Below are 18,630 nucleotides of genomic sequence, written 5' to 3'. Positions count from 1 at the left end.
CAGGCTCTGGATGTTTCATAGAGAGCATGCCATGGAGATTGAACTTGCAGTAGCGATTTTCAGGAAAGGTTGAGCCTTTGCTATACCAGTCTTTGAGTCGAAGAATACTTTGATATGGATGATGATCGTAGGCTTGTCGATTCTCTCGTCAATAAAACTCCATCGGACCGTTTGCTACGCAGGCGAGAAGGAATAGTTTGTTCGAGGGCAAGCTGCAAAGAAGTACGTCTTGGATCCAGCAGGATAAAATTACAAATTCAATAATTGCTGCGCCTCATCAAATGATGCGTGAGTTATCTAGGCTACTGGAGAGCAATACCCCAGATTCCAAATCGATCCAGGGCATGGCGATGGTTGCTAATAAGCACTCAGATACTCCTGCAGCTTGCAGCTGAGTTGTTGCAAATCATTGGTTGTAAAAGTAATCAACAACAAGGCAAACCGGATCTTTGCATAGATGCTTTCATCGCATCGTCGCATAATCAATCGATGGCCAGTAGTTTATTTCATGAAACTGAACTGTTTGCTTGCAGTTATGCTTAGCCTTGCGCCAAAGAATGCACAACCTATGGAATAAGGTTCCAGGAACCATTCCTTTTCTGGTTAGACCGTCGCCTTGCACGCGGACAATTTCCTCTCCTCCATCCAAAGCTTTCCTTCTGCAACGCTCAAATCATCCGACGCGCACGAAACTGAGTTTACCAGCCTTGATGCAGGCTGGCTAGGTACACAGCGCTTACAAATGATATCGAATGAGACGAGACGGTACCCGATACTCAGACGCCGACAAATTCGACCTCAATGTCTCCATGCAACCCCCCATTCGCCGCTGTTTTATTCCTATTGAACCCGAGCAGGACACCATGACACAGCCGCACGTTTTGTGCGTGTGTTGAGGTGGAGCGGATGCTGAGTGGGCTACCATTCCGTACTCAATGGTATGGAGTGGTAATGACGACGGTTGCAAGAAAAAGCTACAAGGGCCTTCATAGTTCATGTCCTCTTTCGGCCGGATCTGCAGATCTGGATGTAGATTCCACGAGGGGATGACTCCTTGAGCCCTACATTTGTACCTATCCGGTGTTCTCTTATTACATGATGGCGTTAGGGTATATTCAAGTCATAGCTTGCTAGAGGTATCAGATATCCGGACCACGACCTTCCCCCACGTGTCCCTTGCTCCAAGTGCCTGCAGCGCGTCCGGCACGCTTTCCAGGCCGACAAATCGACGATCGGAAAAGACCGTACTACGGAATTGCCCGCGGGAGATGAGGTCAAAAATGCCCTTCCAAACTGCGGTGACGGTTTCCGGCTCGTGATTGATATACTGGCCCCAATGCACGCCGACGAGGCTAACGTTCTTGAGCAAAACGCGATTCACCGCAACTTTCTCAATCTTGCCCGCTGCAAACCCGATGACCAGTAGCCGGGCGTTCCACGCAACACACTTCAGGCTCTTTTCAATTAGGCCGACGGGATCAAAGACCACGTCGACCCCCGCCTGGCCATTGCCAGAGCGGTGCTTGCGGCACAGCTGCCGGACCTGCTCCGGCCAGTCCGCCGCACGGTAGTCGATCGTAAAGTCGGCGCCAAAGTCACGAGCAATCTGGCGCTTGCGCTCCGTACCTGCGGTGGCGATGACCGTCGCGCCCTTGGCTTTGGCAATCTGCACCGCGGCAAGACCTACTCCACCCGCCGCCGCATGAACGAGGACCCATTCACCGGGCTGAACCTGGGCGCGATGCACAATACCGCCGTATGAGGTCGGCGCGGTGATGAACAAACCCGCGGCATCTTCCAGACTCCACCCGGATGGGATGGGAAGGAGGGAGTGTTCCGGCGCGAGAATGTGCGTAGAATATGCGCCTTGATAAGCACCGAATACTCGGTCGCCGACTCGGAATCGAGGAGGCGTCTTCTGCGCAGTAGGTGTTGCAACCACGATCCCTGCGAACTCCGCACCCGCGATCCACGGAAGTGGTGGCTGGTTCTGGTATTTGCCCTGGATTTGAAGCAAGTCGAAGAAGTTCGTCCCTGCTGCATGGACCTCGATCAGGTAGCGATCTGGCGACGGGGACGGCGTAGGGAGTGTCGTGACCTTGAGGTCCAGTGGGGACTTGCAACTGTCAGCTTTCCAACCAAAAAACTCGGGACAGATCAACCAGTACCTTGACGTATTCGCTAACTTGAATCGCACGCATGTTGCCCAGCAATGATTTCAATCTATCAGCTTGTTAACTTGACATGAAAGAAGGTTGATGTTCTTCAACACTATGACGAGTATGTTTAATCCTCGGACTTCAGGCCGACAGACCATAGAGATGCCGAGGTTCACGTCACAATCCCCCATGCCCATTTTCAATCACCATCTCCAACAAACATTGCGGGCGGCTCCACAAGTCTGAGAGGTTTAATAACAATTGTCAATGCGACATCTTAAGGCTAGGAAGCTCAACACTAAATGCTGGGAAAGAAGTGTGATGATGAGGCTGTTAGAGACCGAATCTCAGTGCTTAATCGCCAGCACGAGCTGTGTCTTGTGTTCTCATTAATACCTTGGCACGGCCAATGGCACACCCCCCTGCTTTAGCCTTTGCACACCCCACCCCCATTGGAACTAGGACTCATGCAGAAGAACTTTGAAGGTGTAGTCGTTCATGCAGCGGCTCCCCTCCATATTCCTGGCAGTTTTGAACCACAAGGGGTAAAATCAGCTGTACACAGCCTGATTCGTTGTCTGCTCCTCCCTCGACACGTCGGATCAATCGCGTGCCTGACCACATAGGTAGTGACCAAACCCAACTTAATGTCCTCCACTGTCCATCTTCAAGATTCAACATGGTCAACAAGCAGATATCCAGGCCGCTCTTGGGAACTAGCTTCGCAAGACTTCACAGCGACAATGAGACCTCACTAGTAACACTGTTCAATAAACTAAAACGAGAAGGACACTCGATTGAGCCATCATGTCGGAATGCATGCGAGCACTCCGTATCGAAAGTGGACTCCCAGAAAACCTTTGGCCATTTTTCCACGCCTATGCGATCTACCTGCTAAACCGAACATTGAATGAAGCCCTTGACTGGAAACCCCCGTTTGAGATCCTCAATGAACGCCTTGGCACGGAACCCACGAAACTATACCTTGGTACACTGGTCACTATCGGCTCTGCAGCATACGCTCGGATCGAGAACATACCGCATTGATGCGGCTTCCTTTCGAGAGTGACGAAGACCTTTATGGCGGCGTTCCAGGGGTTTTCGAACCACATTGTACGGAGTACTCCGTACATTTTGGCAACTTCAGTATAATTTGGATGTTCCTGCGACAATTTTTCCGTAGGTGACTCGAACGAGGTTGAGAATTTCTAGCAGGGCTGATCTGCTTGCCCATTTCGTCGTCAAGGCCTTGGATATCTTCCAATCAGGGCTTCCTTTATGACCTTGTCGTACGCCATGTATTCTGCTCTTGAGGTTGATGGCGCGACGATGGACTGTTTGGCGCTGTTCCAAGCAACGAGCGCACTTGCAAAGATGATCATGTATCCTTCCGTTGATTTTCCATCGGGGTGATCCTGATGCGAAGTGTCTGTGTAAACGCAATAGCCTTCCTTTGGGTTGGTGCCAAGGACTAGGCCGAGGTGTTTCGTGGTCTTCAAATATCGAACGATCTTCTTGGCCGCCTTCCAGTCTTCCAATGTTGCATTTTTCTGGTATATCTGGAGGTGCCTGACGGCGTACGTTATATCTGGCCTTGATCTGACAGACCGTGTGTTGTCGCATGTTGCGTGCAGGAACCAGTGGCTGTCGTCGATTCCTTTGTTCATCTCTTTGTCAAATCCAGGCGAATTTTCTCAAAAGGTCGGATGCGTTCCGCAACGAAATTGAGCACAGGGCAAGAGAAAGTGCTGTTGGCGCTATATCAAACATTTGAATGATCGAGAATTTCCCCCGAAGCCAAAGACTGTAGTGGTGAATGAGGAAATGATGATCGTGTTTTTCCTCGGGGGTTTGGGGCCATCCTATGAAACGATCAGCGACGCGATTTTGGGCAGCGACAAGATGACAAAGGCGGCTGTCCTTGCGAAGCTACAGAAGTCATGGTTCTCGCGCAAGGAATCATCGCGCCAGGAAGGAAATACATCGGAGCACGTGAGCCGAGAATCGGACATCGTGTGCTTCAAATGCGGCGAAAAGGGGCACAAGAAGAGCGAGTGCCCGAAGCTGCGAGGGAAGAAGGGGGCAGGCAAGAAGCCCCCAAAGAACCAAAAGAAGAAGGTTCGGTTCGGGAAGAGGAACAAGAGGAGCTCCGATAAGACGCGTGCAGCCGACGATGATACCGACGATGAGAGTGAAGCATTCGCCGGCCAGGTACGCGAGGTTGATTCTTGCAAAAGGAAGAGGCGCGGAGAACCTACGACTCGCGACCAAATCAGCGGCCAATTCGAGGACTGAGTCGATAAGAAGTTCGCGAGACGAGGGCAGACCGTCGACCAAAGGTGGATTGTCGACTCGGGAGCAATCACACATTGCAACGGGTATCGCGAATTATTTGCGTTAATGGACGGATCCTACCGAGGAACGCTGGGGGCTGCCAGCAAGTGGAAGACGGCTTCGCGTATTTGTGGCGACTATATCGGAAAGCGTTGAGTCGATCGATTCTATGTCCGCTACCCGAATGTCACCAATGGGGATCTGTCTGAGGTCAATATTGTTGAAGGGAAACGTCGCCGGAAGCGCTACCCAAAAACACGACCATTCGATATGAGAGCGCCAGTGAGAGTTTGAAGTAAGCCGAATGCCGACCCTGGTGGTTCTTGAGAAAGGGCAGAGGAGGGTTGAAAGTCTAGTTAAACAAGATCACTGACGAGGCTTGCAGAAGTGGTGCTAGGAGAAAAGGTACGAGGAGGCGATCTAGCCACCGAGAATATGGTTGCCTTCTGGACGAGCGTGTGATCAACCGGCCGACCAAAAGATCCCGGCATTCACGCCAGCGCACCGACAAGGACGGGAGTCCAATCATGCAGACCGTGGGTAAGGCGTCCATCAAGGCATACAGGGCGGCCATTGTCGATCTCTGGAATCAACAGACGACCCTGGGCTTGAGTGAGGAAAAGCACCCAGTCCAGGGAGGAGTGAAGGCAGTCTTGGAGACGCACTCCCGGACGGACGAGAGGCGGCGTAAAGAGCGGTACGAGGACAGGGGCGCGGGTACCTCGTTTGACGGCTACAATGACAACGACCTGCGGCGCCTGATCAACTTCTGCTGGACGGGCTGGGTTCACTCCAGGAAGAGGCAGTCTGTGGAGCCGCACCTCCGAACGGCGGTAACCTGCTGATGTTCCATTACCTGCTCGTGGGGGCAGCCTGACAGATCTGTCCATCCGCCAGCTGGTGCACGAAGGGCCGACGCCATGCTACGTGATGCAGTTAATAATGAAGCAGGGCAAACCAACAGGAAGGTCACGTCGTAGAGTGCTCGGTCACCCGCAACCTGTCCCATGTGGCCTTCAATCTTTTCTGCCGATGGGACATCGCCGGGGAGGCAGTGCCACAGTTCAATTGCCGTGGGTTGTGGCACAATCTGCATCTCCTGAAGGGCAAAACGGCCACAGCCCGAATTTCATATGAGACTCAGCTGGACTGAGTGAATCGGTATACAAGGGGACAGGTGAGTTTATCCGAAAGAAGTCCCATGCCAGGCAGTCCAACGGCGCGCGTGCCGCGAAGCTGAGGGGGGAGCAAAGCCGAAATCGGCCGGGAGGGACGTGGGAACACCGACTCGATGACGAATTGTTATCTGACCAACGTCCCGCGCGACTTTACCAAGGCAAATGGCCGGCTTTGACGCGAGGATCCCGGGAGATTACTACATCCCTCGTGCCAGGGTACCGGTACCGGAATCCCTCGAACGAGTCGTACGGTCCGGGGTCGACGACTGGCTCCGATGGTCAATGAGTACGGCAATCTCAATCCACGCTCTCCTGCTCTCAGATGCTGGAGGTGCCGCAGCGCCCGCGGTTCGACCGGGACGACCTGGGCGCGTCTTTCGCCTAGGATAACTATTTGTAGCACCAGTGCTCCCGTCAACACCAGCTTGATGAAGCGGACCCCCGATGAAGCAAGAACTACTTCGACAACAGACACATGCAGCACCATGAAGTCTTGAGGAGACCCCTCTACCTGAGCAGTGGGGTCATCCCGGCGGGCTGGGGTACAGGATCTAATGATGCGAGAACCATTTCCAGGGCGGAATCTGACGTCCCTGAGGAGCTGCGTAGTGATTATGACGACTTCCGGACTAGCTACGGAGCTGTAGACATACTGGCGGGTAACTGGCAAGACAGCATGGAGGTAAAGGAAGGAGAGTTGTATAGGACAAGTGGAGAACGCAGCAATGGCCCCAGATTTCTTTGATTCCATCAAGCTAAAACAAATCCGGAGGGGGTAGAATCACATGACCAGATGTACCCTAGAATAGTGCCCTAGAATGGCCGTCGCCCCGTGGCAGCGTGCCAGAGAGCATACCCCAGCAAGAGATCACACAGAACCAGAACCTACTCCTCGGCAACTGCAGAGGCAGGGCGCAGACATCAACGCAAGCATATCCTCCGATAAATGTAGCTACACCAAAGATAGTAGTATCCATCGAGGAGGACTGCAACACAGAAAGCCTCGACCCGAAATAAGTACTTTGGCAGATAGGACCAGAACCAGCAAACGGGGAGCCCCTAGACCGGGGAGATTTACCCAAGTCAGTTTTGTCATTTCACTCACATGAGAGATATGCAAAAGATTTAATCGGATTGGACCGGATTGGATACCTTGAACAGTGAATCATTAGTTAGTAGCTGCCATCCAAGGTATGATGGCAGTGCTGTGTGTATGCGTGTACATGTATACACTGGAATGTAAATGTTGCATGTGAGCTAAGTCTTTTTTTTTTTCTCAGCCACGACAAGCAGGGTCTAGACAAGAAAAAAAAAAAAAAGGCGGAATGACATCAGTTCTGTGTCTGCCGTTTGAGTAACATGCGATCTTTTCACCGCTAAGCCTCCACCGGCTGGTTTGGTTTGGACGCGTATGCAGTCAGTCAGTCTAGTCAAAATGCCAGCCGCACTTATCAGTGGTTACTGCTGTGTTAAACATCTGGGGAGAGATGCGGCGTGTCGGTTGCACACCGCTTCTGTTCAGGCGGTAGGGTAACTCCTTAGGCTACTGGGCATCAATCAATTGCTCTGTTGGTGCAAGGGTTTTCGAGAACACACAAACACACCCCCCTCGGCTTTGGCAGAATTGTACGGGTACTGGATACCCAACGTAAGATCTATGGACCGACCGACCTATGTACCCATTGGCGGGTATTGTTCGCATGAACCATGGTTCGTGAGGGCGATTACCAGGTGCACTGGTTAGTGGAGGATATGACAGCTATGGATCCTGAGAGCCAAATAAACTGGACTCGAAAGTACAGGTCCTCGGTAGATAATGTGAATATTAGATATTAGATCAGTCCCATTCACCGAACCGTTCGCTGACTAGGTATAGAGGTATTCACAGATTGCCGCCCAGAAACGCCTCGCGACCAAACCCACCCACCGAAATCCAGCCTATGTACAAGAAAACAAAAGCCAACCCCACCCTACTCCGTAGACAAACCCTGCCAGGGTATATGTACAAAAAGAAAAAGGCAGGACAGCAAAATGAACGACACGGATCCAAAAGACAAAAGACAAACGGAATTATTATTGAGCGACCGGCCGTTGCATCATTTGTTCTTGCGACGGATAGGAGTAGAGATTCGTCATGTATTGTTGTGGCGCAGAGACGGCGACTTGCGCTTGCGCAGGCATCGCTGTTTCGGCCTCCTTGCGCTTTGTCATTGGCTTGCGCTGGCGGGCTTGTTGATTGACGCGCGGGTGGGCGGGCGCGTCGAATTGCGAGTAGACGGCGCGCCGCCATGGCCGGAGTTGGTTGAGGTCGTTCATGTCTTGGAAGCCCGATTGGAAGGACATGTCGGGCGTCATGGGCGCCATGTGGAAGCCCATCATCGAGGAGGCACTCAGTGGCTGCGGGTAGTACGCCTGGGGCTGGGCCGCCTGCTGGCCCGGGTTCTGGTGGGTCATCTGCGGCTGGAACCAGCCGTCGGCGGACATCATGCCCGCTGCATTGGGGTCGGGTTGCATGAAATCGGTGGCCGACGGCCAGGTCATGGACGGCGCGGGTTGCGGCAGCGACATGGATGGCATGGCGTAGTCATACGAGGGCATCATGGAGCTGGGCATGGGCAACCCCGAATGTTGCATCTCGTACATTTCCGGCGCTGGCGTCATCGGTTGCATCATCGCGTAGGGATGGTTCGGCTTATCTTGGAAGGATGGTTGTTGTTGTTGCTGCTGTTGTTGCTGTTGTTGTTGCTGCTGCTGCTGCTGCTGTTGAATATCCGACATGGCAGTGGACGACGGAGTCGGCCAAGCCTGAGTGAGCTTGAGCTCGGATCCGGCTGACGTGGGAGGGCTGATCTCATGGATCTCCCCGGACGGCGGCCGTTGCTCCTGCTGCGGTGCCGCAGATGGCTGGGGCTGTTCATGCGATTCCTGGGGTGTCCAGTTTTGCGCGCGGTACCAATCGGCGGTTGTTGTTGTTGTTGTCGACTCATGCGACTGCGGCTCGCTGGTCGCAACCTCCTTCTTGTCCGACTCGCCGTCCTCCTCCGCGTTTTCCGCCTGGTCACCCGCCGGCTTCTTTCGCGTTTGCCGCGACGGCTTCGTGACGCGCCATTTCTTTAATCGGCTGCGCAATTGCGTTTCACTGTGCATGTTAGCGCAATTGCCGCCAAAAATCCCGCGTCCCCAGCGTACCTCGGATTAAAGTCCTCTGTGCGAATCTGCTTGATGACCTGCTTCAGGGGCCATTCCTCGTCCTTGTAGAGTCGCGCAATCAAGGACTTTTTCTTTTCCCACACATCCGACGGGATGGAGGTCTTCATTCTTCCGGTGGGCGACATCAATTCGCGCGTCTCTGTATGTACGGACTGTATGGACGGAGTACGGGTCTAGACGGGGGCGGGAGTGCTGGATCAATGCCCGCGACCGATCGCGAGCTGAAGAGAGATGTCGGATGGAGAGAGCATGTAAACAAAATACCAAAAGAAGAGAGAGAGAGGTGAACAGGCGGCCGGAGCGGGCGGATGGGCATTAAAAGAGGGCGGCAGAGTCTCGCAGCGCCAAAAAGCACCGACCGCAGGAGGGGGGAACCGCTCGCTGTGTGGCTGACCGCGCTTGGCTCAAGGGCGGCCAGGCGGGGAGTGGACGGCCAATCCGATCCGGCGGTGCGCGCAGGACGCTAGTCCCAAACAAGCACCCATCCGTTCCCAACGTAATTCTGTTCTGATTCTCTATTGGCCGGCGCTCGGCCTCCATGCTCCCTCCAGACCCAGTCTGGTACTGAAGCCGTTCCGGGCCGGCGCTAGCAAAACTCTAATTGGCTGCGGGTCCGGCCGCAGGAGCTCCACTCTGCACGGTGATTACGGCGAGGAGTTTATTCCAAGGTTATTCTCAGATCCGCTGCGAGAAGAAGCACAAACGACGAGTCCGAAGGAAGTAAGGTGAAGTGACGAGGAGCATCGTCGATGGAGGTCGCGGAGAATTCAGACGGAGATTAATCGCTGACAGACAGGACTGAAGCAATAGTGCCAACTTTATCCCGGGCGGATTGGGTCCCGCCGCAAGGTTCGCCGAGATGACACAGACCGGATTCAGAGATTCATTGCCCGTGCGGCCGTTTCGCACCACAATACGAGTTTCAGAACGCGGTCCTTGGAGATGCATTCCTCAGGGAACCGCTGACCGACGGCCGGGACATGCGAGGATGCTAGGGTTTGCGCAGCGCCCAAGGGACATGGCCAGAGGCAGTGTGATGGTCAGTCACATCACACACACCGGCAGAGTTCGTCACCGCCTGACCTGACATCGCTGCTGTGGACGGCGCGGTGAATCGTCCCAGCTGACAGGCTGCCGCTAAACCATCTCCGGGAGCATCTCCGAGTGGCGTCGCGGCCCAGCCAGTCACGGCACGCCGGATCCACCGACTGGCCGGGACGCTGCCAGATCTGGAGACATCGCCGAGGGCATGCGATCGCGCCTCCGCGCCCCGCTCGCTTACCCGATTGGGTTTAGGGGTGTGCGTGGACAAGGGGCACGATCCATTCCGTCGGTCTGCGGCGTGACTCGCGCGAGCCTCGCGAGATCCTGGGAGCGAGCATGTCATGGCGATCATGATCGTCCCGAGGGAACCAGCGGCATGGAACGAACATGCCATCTCACAGAGCATGAAGGACAGGATTCAATTGAAGGGAGAACAAGAAATTACTCTGTATCCGCGGAGCACTCCGTACTCGTAGAAGAGAATTGCCAGATCGGAGCTCGTTCTCATCCTCTCAGAAACTCACGGACAAAAATAAAAATTAACAGACTCCTGGAGGACGGAGTGCTCCATAGCTCTCCTCGTACTCGTAGGTTATGGCTGGATCAGCGCGTCCTGAGGCTGGCCCGATGACGACAACGCTGCACAGACGGACAGCGGTTCTCCATCCATGCACACACCTCAGCCACAGGTCGGAGATTCAATGCCCAAGCAATTCCACCGCAAAAAGCAATGCGATTCCAGAACAACCATCGTCCGCATTCCACGCAGCTAATCTTCATCAGGGCTGCTCTTCCGCAGCGTGTCCGACGGCTCCGCTCGTGTTGGATCGTCGCTATGGAGGACCGGGTACAAATCACAAATAACATTGTCGACGGCGCACACATGGATCAGGAGGATCAGGACAAGCACACACCTCGCCACGGATTGACAGCAGAACCTACGATCCGCTCGGCTGGGTCGAAGCTCCATCTCGTCCCCATCGCAGGTGGATAATATTGCTTCCACGGGGCCTCACTAAGCCTCAATCTCCATCGATGCCAGACAGGATACGGGGTTTTCCAGATGGAGGGCACTGGGGGGGGGGCCCGGTGGCCACGAACTATTGATTCGTGTCCCGGCCATCGGGCTTTTCCCCTGATCCCCTATCAGCGCGATCTCCCCCTCGTGAGGGAGGAGCTCCCAGTCGACTCGATCGAGCAGAGTCCAGGCTGCTTTAGCCTAAACTTTTCCGAACACTAGTTCGCGGGTAACGTTTCCGATTCCGAGCGTGACGCCCATCATCCCTCCCTCCCCAGATGCCAGCGGAGAATTTTGGCGATGGGGGTCCTCGCCTCGGTGATTTGTCAACTCTGTCATCGACGCCTCCTCGCGACTCGTTGGGTCACATGGCCTGCCTGGCTATTCCCTGAGTCAATTTCGGCTTCCGAGCTGGCCGGACTCCGGACTCTTCTCCGGTCCGCTCCGGCATCGGAGAACGATGCACGTGATTCCCGCGGAGCGATGAGCGATCTCTCTCTCCTCCTTGGTGCGAGTGCTCACTGTTGATAAGGTCTTTTCGTTTATGGAGGAAACTGGACAGTAGCTACCATGAACGGTTCGCCGCTCTAAGTCGTATACATAGGACAACTGTATTTGCCGAACATCATTCTGCCATTATCTTCAAAGGCAGAGCAATTCAGGAAAATGATATTGTGAACCGGACCGCAGGACAAAAACATGATGACAATCACGTTCATAGTTACATATTGGAGAAGGTGTTGGCTTTATATATTCCCAGTCGCAGCGAAAATACGTCTTGATGATGTGGACTTTTCGCAGGTTATGACATGCAAAAAGTACTCGAGGTGACAAGGAGTGTTGAACGGACACATTGAAAGATAATTTCTGGATGCCAGTTTCTCTCGTTGATATATCGTAGGAAGGAGTAGCACCTATATTCATATCGAATCATGCAGGACGCTGTAGGTCTCCATCCCTGCAGGCAATATTTGTGTGTAGAGTATCAGTCATTGTCAGGAACCAGATGATTAAATCGATAAAGATACATGCATGGCATTCCATAGATAATACATGCGCATGAAAAAAAAAAAAAAAAAAAAAAAAAAAAAAAAAAAACAAACATCCTCCGAATAAACCTCTAACCCGACCATGACAAGTACTCGTGACCTCTAACATACAATATTTAGAATCAACGCCGCCGACGCACTCGATGCTCATGCCCCCGCTTCGACTTTTTCTTCTTGCTCTTATCCACCGGGATGGGTAATGGGTCGTCGCGCATGTTCCACATCATGAACCGCACCAGGTAGTCGTCGATATGGCCGGGCTCCGACGAAGATTTTCCTTCCTCGGCGGCGTCGGTGGAGGATGATGGGACCGCCCCGACGCTGGCGCTGGTCGCGGGGGTTCCGACGCGAGTGGTACCCGCTCCGGCAGCGGTCTGGGATACGCTGCGCTCCTCAAAGTCGCCGTCGTCGGCATGCTCCATCTCCTTTTGCGCCATCTTGGCGGCGTCAATGTCTTCTTTATCCTCCGCCTGCTCGAACACGCGCGTGGTGCCGCCCGTGGCTTGTGCGTCGAGGACCCGGTCCATGGCTTTGCTGGCTTCGTCGTGGCCTGTGCGGATATCCTCGGGGAGGTGGTCCATCCGCGTGAAGTAGTCCGTTGTGAACTCGCCTTCTTGGATGACCACGTCATCCAGCATCCGCTTCTGGTTCGCCTTACGCAGGATGTTGGATTCGATTGTGTACTCCGACACGAAGCGGTAGATGTGCACATCCCGGGTTTGTCCGATACGGTGGCATCGGTCCTGGCATTGCTTGTCCATCGCCGGGTTCCAGTCGAGGTCGTAGAAGATGACCGTGTCGGCACCCGTGAGGTTGATGCCCAGACCGCCGGATCGCGTCGACAGGATGAACACCAGGATGCGCTCGTCGTTGTTGAACCGCTCCGTGAGCAGCTGCCGTTGCTCCACCTTGGTCGTCCCGTCCAGCCGCAGGTACCGATGTCCATGGATGTTGAGGAACTGTTCCAGGATATCCAGCATCTTGGTCATCTGCGTGAAAATGAGCGCCCGATGTCCCCCGGCCTGCAGCTCCCGGAGCAGCTTGTCCAGCCGCTGCAGCTTCCCGCAGTCGTACTGCAACAGTCGCTTGTCCGGAAATGCAATCGATAGCCGCGTCTGCGCCTCGTGGAACGGGTCATACTCGGCATGCGCCTGTGGCAGACTACGCAGGTACCGCGTGTCCAACGGCTTCAGTGCAGCTTCCGTCGTTCCCGCCGCAATGGCTGCCGGTGTCACACAGGCGAACCGTTGGATATACCCTTCCATCGACTTGGCTCGTTCCTCAATCGACATGATCATTGACGCCAGCACGGACGATTGACTAGCCAGCTGGTCCAGTTTCGACATTTGCCGCGACTCACGAATCGACACCTCATTGGGACCCTTGCACACCGTCAGGAAGTCGATCAAGCTCTTGCCCCAGACCGCTCGACGGCCATGTCGGTTCGACTCAAAGTACAGCGTGCTCTCCAGCTCCTCCATCCGCTGCTTACGGGACGCGTTCTCGATCGAGTCCAGCGTCGACCGTACCGTCGACCCGTCAAACCCCATCAACCAATTGGTCCGCTTGTACTGGCGTTCCCGAAGCGTCTTCAGCGGTCCAAACGCCCCGATCCGGCGACTGTCATCAAGCAAAGTCTTCGACAGATCGTCCCGGGAAATCGGCGCGAGGTTCAAAAAGTCCAAATCGAGCTTCTCAAACGGATGCTGCCACAGCAGCCGCCGACGAACAAGACGTTCCGTAGGTTCGTACTCGCGTGCCACCGACGTCTCCATGGCAAAGGACGTGTTGATCTGCCGTGTCTCGAACAGATCGGGGTGGTTGCAGACCTTTCGGAGCTGCATCAGACAGTTGATGATGGACAGGTAGTTGCCCGAGGCCAGCGTTTCCCGTGTCTGCGCTCGGGACATGAAGCCATCATAGAGGTAACGCTGCCGCTTGGACAGCCGGCAATAGACGACATGCTCGTACTTGGCAGGCATCTGCTTCTCGACGTCCGCCTTGAGGCGCCGCAGGAGATACGGCCGAAGCACGGTGTGCAGCTTCGTGACGATCTGCTTTGACTCCTCATCCATCGTCTCCCGTCCGTGTTCGAGGATCTGCTCGACCGGTCGCTTGAACCACTCGGAGAAGTTCCGCAGATCAGCAAACCCTTCGACCCCAGATTCCTCGCCGTCCGATGGCATCAGGAAGAAGAGCAGAGACCAGAGTTCGGTGAGGTTGTTTTGAAGCGGAGTGCCAGTCAGCAAGAGGCGCGCGCGCGTCTTGAACGTCAACAGCGCCTGCCATCGCTGTGAACGGAAGTTCTTGATATTATGTGCTTCGTCGAGGACCATGTAATGCCAGTTCCTCCGTTTGAGAACCTGCTGGTCCTGCAACACCAGCTGATAGGACGTAATCAGCACATCCCAGCTACTGTCATCCGTCCACCCCCGGCGCTTCTGCTTGCGCTCCTCCTGGTTCCCATAGTAGGTCATGATCTTGAAGCCCGGGCACCACTTTTTAAACTCCATCTCCCAGTTGAGGATCACACTTGTAGGCACGACAACCAGGTGTGGACCCCAAACCTCGTGTTCCACCGCTAGATGAGCGAGAAGGGCAATCGTCTGGATGGTCTTGCCCAGACCCATTTCATCGGCAAGGATGCCGTTGATGCGGTTCGTGTAGAGGCCAGCGAGCCAATCCAGCCCGTCATGCTGGTATTCACGTAGCTTGCCGCGCAGAAGATGCGGAATCGGTGTTCTTTGAGCCACCGGCACTGGTGTCGGTGTGGGCTGTTGCTTCTCTGTTGACGCTTCGTGCTCTGGACCGGACTCGGGATCGGAGGGTTTGGTTACCACGGTAGCTGGCGAAGTTTGACTCGAGGCGTCGGCGTCCTTGCTCTGATGCGACTCCGACGGTGATTCGCCGGGGCCCTCCTTTCCAGCCGGTTCCTGCTGATCGATGTCCATGGCATCGACAGCTGCATCCTCAGCGGCCTTGACGTCGTCCGCATCAGGCTTGTTGTCCTTGGTCGATTCCTCGACTGAAGCCTCCTCTTGCTTGACGGTGGTGCCAGTCGGCACTTCCGCCTTGGCCTGGTCTTCTTCGTCTCCTTCGTCCTTAGCCTTGTCGACCTCTTGAGCCTGCTCACGTTCGGTGGGCACGAGCGAAACCTCCTCTTGGTTGCTGTCTGACTCTTGCTCTCCCTCTTGTTGTTCAAACTCTTTTAATCTTACATCTTTTGAGAAAAACCCTAACAGACCCGGCCCGTCATCGCTTGCTTCACTCTCCTCCTCGTCATCTTCATCCTCTTCTTCTTCCTCTTCACTTTCTTCTTCTTCACTATCCATATCCGTCGACTCGTCGCTGTCATCAAGGAGAACCGAATCAACTTCATCCAACTCAACAGCCGGAGCTTCTTGCTGATCCGTCTCTACCTGCTGCGATGCATTTTCGTCTTCTGTTGTAGCGTCAGGCAACGGTGTGCTTCGCATAGAAGTTTCTTCTTCTTCCGAAATCTCCGTCTCTTCATCCGCAGAAAATTGAATATCCGGAAGATTGGCGTACTTTTGTCGGAGCTCCTCAGCGGTGAGCCCTTCATCATCATCCGGACCCTCATCGCTTTCGCTCTCCGTGCCCGTGGTGGACATATTGCTATCGTCCTCAAATTCCGACGACTCATCCTCCTCTTCCTCGTCCTCTTCAATTCCTTCGCTAGTGCCATCCATTTCACTCTCGACTTCGCCGAGGATTTCTTGCCGCCGCTTTTCGAACAGCATCGTTGACTGCCTGATCGCGCGGTCCAGAGCCTGCTGGTCCTCAACTTTTCTCTCTTCTTCCCATCGCGCCAATCGAATCCGGTCTACCTCCGCCCGGACAAGGTCAAACATCTTCTGGAGGTCCTTGACCACCTGACGACATTTGCTCTTGACCAGTTCTTGCTGCTCGCGAAGGATATCCTCCGGGTCTTTATGTCGTTTTCGGTAGGCCTCGGCGCACCATTGAGCAAACATGCGAGCTGTCTGTCGATGCCGTCGGTGTTCCTGATCAAGGAGCTTCCGGAAATACAATGCATGGGCGACCATATGATCTTGGTGAGAGTACTGCGGTGGTGGCTCTTCTGCCGGCTCGGGAATGCATGCAGAACAGATTTGGGGCGTCAGCAGCCCTCCCGGTTCGCCTGCATCCAAGACGCGAAGTCGCTTGGCGGCTTCCTCACGGGCTGCATCGGGTGTTAAAACGGTGACCTCACCCGCTGATGGTTCATCGCTCTCAACCCAGTCCTGGAACGACGCGTACCGCTTTGGAGGAAGCACGTTCGCTGGGTGCTGAGGGACGACAGTTGGCTTCTTTACTTTGAATCGTAGTCGGGGCAGCGTTCGCGCGGTGGGAGATGGGGGAGGTCTCGTTCCGGCGCCATCGCTGTCCGACAGCTCGGAATCTTGACTCGACGATGAGGCGACTTCGGCCGAGTCATCGTATACCTTGCGACGTGTCTGTCTGGGACTCGAACCGGTTACTCGAGACGCACGTGCATTCGAGCTGACGGAGCCGCGGGACCGCGTGCGTGTCTTTTGTGGCGTCGACGTTGCAGAGTTGCTGCTCTTGTTATTCCGGGACACTTTCGAGCTCGGCTTTCGAGCGGATGACTGCTTCGGCGACTCGGTCGTGCCATTCGGCGCGGCCTTTGCTTTACGCGCTGCGGTGCTCGTTTGCGTCGAGACGGACGACAGCGGCGAGGGCGCGGGCAAGGACGACCGCATCGAACCGGATCGCTCGCGATACTCGGAACGAGTCTGTCGCTTGTCCGATGGCGGCTGCAGTTCGAGAGGAAGCGCGTTGACTCTCGTTGACTTGCGGCGCCCATTCTCGTAGAATGACGTCGGGCCATCAATGCCTACTTTCTTCCACGGTGGCGAGGGCGGTCGGGACGCGCGCCGCGACCCGGAGCCCTGATTAAGCCGCCGCTTCTTCGCGGGAGGCTCATCGGGCGTATCCTTGTCCGCGGTAGGGTTTTGTGGATCGGTGGCGGTGTCGGTCACGTCGACCAGGCTGGACGGGGGCTCGGAGGCGGACGGGACGCGACATTGCTCGGTGGAATCGGGAGTTTGGCGATGGTTGTGCGAGGAACCGTTTGGAGTGCCGTTGAGCATATCTCGTCTCTGGGACCGACAGGGGCCTGGATAGCAGTAGACCCCAACTTTCCCAGCACACGCGAGAGAGGAACGGGCAAATCGGGCATCAATAGATAGGTAGCATCGAGTCGAAGCAGCACCAGAAGTTTGGCATCGTTATCGGCCCTGGAGCGTGAGTAAAACGGCCAAAAACCACAACAGAGCCAAATCTGGAGCAAAGGAGCGAAATTTGCTTTTCCCGCCTCAAAAAAGAAAAGCGCGTCAGGCTCGCTGCCACTTGATGCCTCAGGCAGATTATCTCTCCAGCTCATCGATGCTTAGTCATACAATGATCAAGTCAAATCAAGTCACGTGCTCCGGTATCTCCAGCCCAGTGCTGCGTGCGGTCATCGATCCCAGTCCTTCCCTGCGATCGTTCTCCAAACGCCCGCCCTGGTGGAACGGTATGCAATGTTGCCTTTGTCGGCCCATTGGTGACTACGACTGACGGGTTCTGGTCTCAGATGCTGTCCCGACGACTAGTGACGGGGCGTCTGCCCCAAGCGGCTTTTCGCTATACTTATCCCCGCGCCTTTTCGCAGGTGCGTCCGCTGCAGGCCGAAGCCCAGCTGGACGATCCGCTTCAGGTATAATCGTGTCATTGAGAGTCAGTTGTGGACAATGGCTGACGTAGGCGTCCAGAATGGGAACTATCCAAACCCGCCGCGGGTGAAGCGCCAATTCCGTGACCCCCATGCCGACTGGTGGGATAAGCAGGAGCGCCGAAACTTTGGCGAGCCGGTGCATGAGGATAATGATATTCTGGGTGTGTTCAGTCCCGAGCAGTACACACACGTTACGCCCAAGAAGGCCTTCCTGTCCATTGGGACTTTTGTGGCAGCCTTTTTGGGACTCTGTGGTGTGGTGAGCCTCTACTACCCCGACAAGCCGTCGGCGCCACGAACATTCCCAGGAGGTCTTGAGAAAGAGCTGGGTGGTCCGTCTGCGGTGTCGGTAAGTATCCTTTCATTGAGATGGCCGTGCGAAGGAATTTCGGCTAATCAGTATTGTGGTGATAGGCACGCAAACCCGGCGAGGACAGCTGGTGAGACTTCTGTGTTGATGTACATATAAAATAGAGGACTTGCTCTTTGACGCCAATGGGTATCCATGGTACTGCGTTGCCGCCGAACGCTGTCGGGGCATTTCTACACCGCCGATGGGACACAAATTCTACGTATGGGCTTGCTCGATGGGATGGCCGAGTAGTCAGAATCAGACTTGCCGCTTTTCCTATGTACAATACAGTATTTCTATCAAACAAAAGATCTGAGCTGCTCATCGTATGAATGGGTTGTTGATTCCTTGCGTGGTGCGCGTAAATAAAGTAACAGGAGAGTCAACGGCAGCAAGTGACTGTTAAATCCGGACAATGACGCCAAAGAGCTTCCCGTAGGCTCATCTTGAGACATTTCGCAGTCTTCAGAATCCTCGATCCTCCAATCCAGCACTTTGGTTGCGCGCCGCCAGCCACCTCGACCG

General features: G+C 54.8%; 10 protein-coding genes across 10 annotated transcripts; 4 read left to right on the top strand and 6 right to left on the bottom strand.

Annotated features, from left to right (window-relative positions):
- Nucleotides 1–1,120: 1,120 nt before the first annotated feature.
- VTN49DRAFT_6217 (uncharacterized protein) lies at nt 1,121–2,201 on the bottom strand (the record flags this gene model as incomplete). The annotated part of the gene is made up of 2 exons (XM_069414361.1): nt 1,121–2,116; nt 2,169–2,201. The coding sequence occupies 2 exons, from the start codon at nt 2,199–2,201 to the stop codon at nt 1,121–1,123; spliced, it is 1,029 nt and encodes a 342-aa protein (XP_069265615.1).
- A 1,199-nt stretch (nt 2,202–3,400) lies between these two features.
- Nucleotides 3,401–3,826, bottom strand: VTN49DRAFT_6216 (uncharacterized protein; the record flags this gene model as incomplete). The annotated part of the gene is made up of 1 exon (XM_069414360.1): nt 3,401–3,826. The coding sequence occupies one exon, from the start codon at nt 3,824–3,826 to the stop codon at nt 3,401–3,403; it is 426 nt and encodes a 141-aa protein (XP_069265614.1).
- A 235-nt stretch (nt 3,827–4,061) lies between these two features.
- On the top strand, nt 4,062–4,454 carry VTN49DRAFT_6215 (uncharacterized protein; the record flags this gene model as incomplete). Its single annotated transcript, XM_069414359.1, has 1 exon — nt 4,062–4,454. The coding sequence occupies one exon, from the start codon at nt 4,062–4,064 to the stop codon at nt 4,452–4,454; it is 393 nt and encodes a 130-aa protein (XP_069265613.1).
- A 566-nt stretch (nt 4,455–5,020) lies between these two features.
- VTN49DRAFT_6214 (uncharacterized protein) lies at nt 5,021–5,338 on the top strand (the record flags this gene model as incomplete). The annotated part of the gene is made up of 1 exon (XM_069414358.1): nt 5,021–5,338. One exon carries the CDS (start codon nt 5,021–5,023, stop codon nt 5,336–5,338), a length of 318 nt encoding a protein of 105 aa, XP_069265612.1.
- A 457-nt stretch (nt 5,339–5,795) lies between these two features.
- VTN49DRAFT_6213 (uncharacterized protein) lies at nt 5,796–6,422 on the bottom strand (the record flags this gene model as incomplete). Its single annotated transcript, XM_069414357.1, has 1 exon — nt 5,796–6,422. The coding sequence occupies one exon, from the start codon at nt 6,420–6,422 to the stop codon at nt 5,796–5,798; it is 627 nt and encodes a 208-aa protein (XP_069265611.1).
- A 956-nt stretch (nt 6,423–7,378) lies between these two features.
- VTN49DRAFT_6212 (uncharacterized protein) lies at nt 7,379–7,652 on the top strand (the record flags this gene model as incomplete). The annotated part of the gene is made up of 2 exons (XM_069414356.1): nt 7,379–7,489; nt 7,548–7,652. 2 exons carry the CDS (start codon nt 7,379–7,381, stop codon nt 7,650–7,652), a joined length of 216 nt encoding a protein of 71 aa, XP_069265610.1.
- A 92-nt stretch (nt 7,653–7,744) lies between these two features.
- On the bottom strand, nt 7,745–8,988 carry VTN49DRAFT_6211 (uncharacterized protein; the record flags this gene model as incomplete). Its single annotated transcript, XM_069414355.1, has 2 exons — nt 7,745–8,810; nt 8,861–8,988. The coding sequence occupies 2 exons, from the start codon at nt 8,986–8,988 to the stop codon at nt 7,745–7,747; spliced, it is 1,194 nt and encodes a 397-aa protein (XP_069265609.1).
- Nucleotides 8,989–9,872: 884 nt separating this feature from the next.
- Nucleotides 9,873–10,268, bottom strand: VTN49DRAFT_6210 (uncharacterized protein; the record flags this gene model as incomplete). The annotated part of the gene is made up of 1 exon (XM_069414354.1): nt 9,873–10,268. The coding sequence occupies one exon, from the start codon at nt 10,266–10,268 to the stop codon at nt 9,873–9,875; it is 396 nt and encodes a 131-aa protein (XP_069265608.1).
- Nucleotides 10,269–12,114: 1,846 nt separating this feature from the next.
- Nucleotides 12,115–17,127, bottom strand: VTN49DRAFT_6209 (uncharacterized protein; the record flags this gene model as incomplete). The annotated part of the gene is made up of 1 exon (XM_069414352.1): nt 12,115–17,127. One exon carries the CDS (start codon nt 17,125–17,127, stop codon nt 12,115–12,117), a length of 5,013 nt encoding a protein of 1,670 aa, XP_069265607.1.
- A 485-nt stretch (nt 17,128–17,612) lies between these two features.
- VTN49DRAFT_6208 (uncharacterized protein) lies at nt 17,613–18,197 on the top strand (the record flags this gene model as incomplete). The annotated part of the gene is made up of 3 exons (XM_069414351.1): nt 17,613–17,735; nt 17,791–18,102; nt 18,168–18,197. The coding sequence occupies 3 exons, from the start codon at nt 17,613–17,615 to the stop codon at nt 18,195–18,197; spliced, it is 465 nt and encodes a 154-aa protein (XP_069265606.1).
- Between the last annotated feature and the right edge of the window lie 433 nt (nt 18,198–18,630).

This window comes from Thermomyces lanuginosus (assembly GCF_041956635.1).
Source record: "Thermomyces lanuginosus strain ATCC 200065 unplaced genomic scaffold VTN49scaffold_40, whole genome shotgun sequence".
Lineage (NCBI taxonomy): Eukaryota > Fungi > Ascomycota > Eurotiomycetes > Eurotiales > Trichocomaceae > Thermomyces > Thermomyces lanuginosus.
The sequence above is the reverse complement of the archived record's forward strand: the minus strand, read 5'-3'. Positions and strand labels throughout refer to the sequence as shown.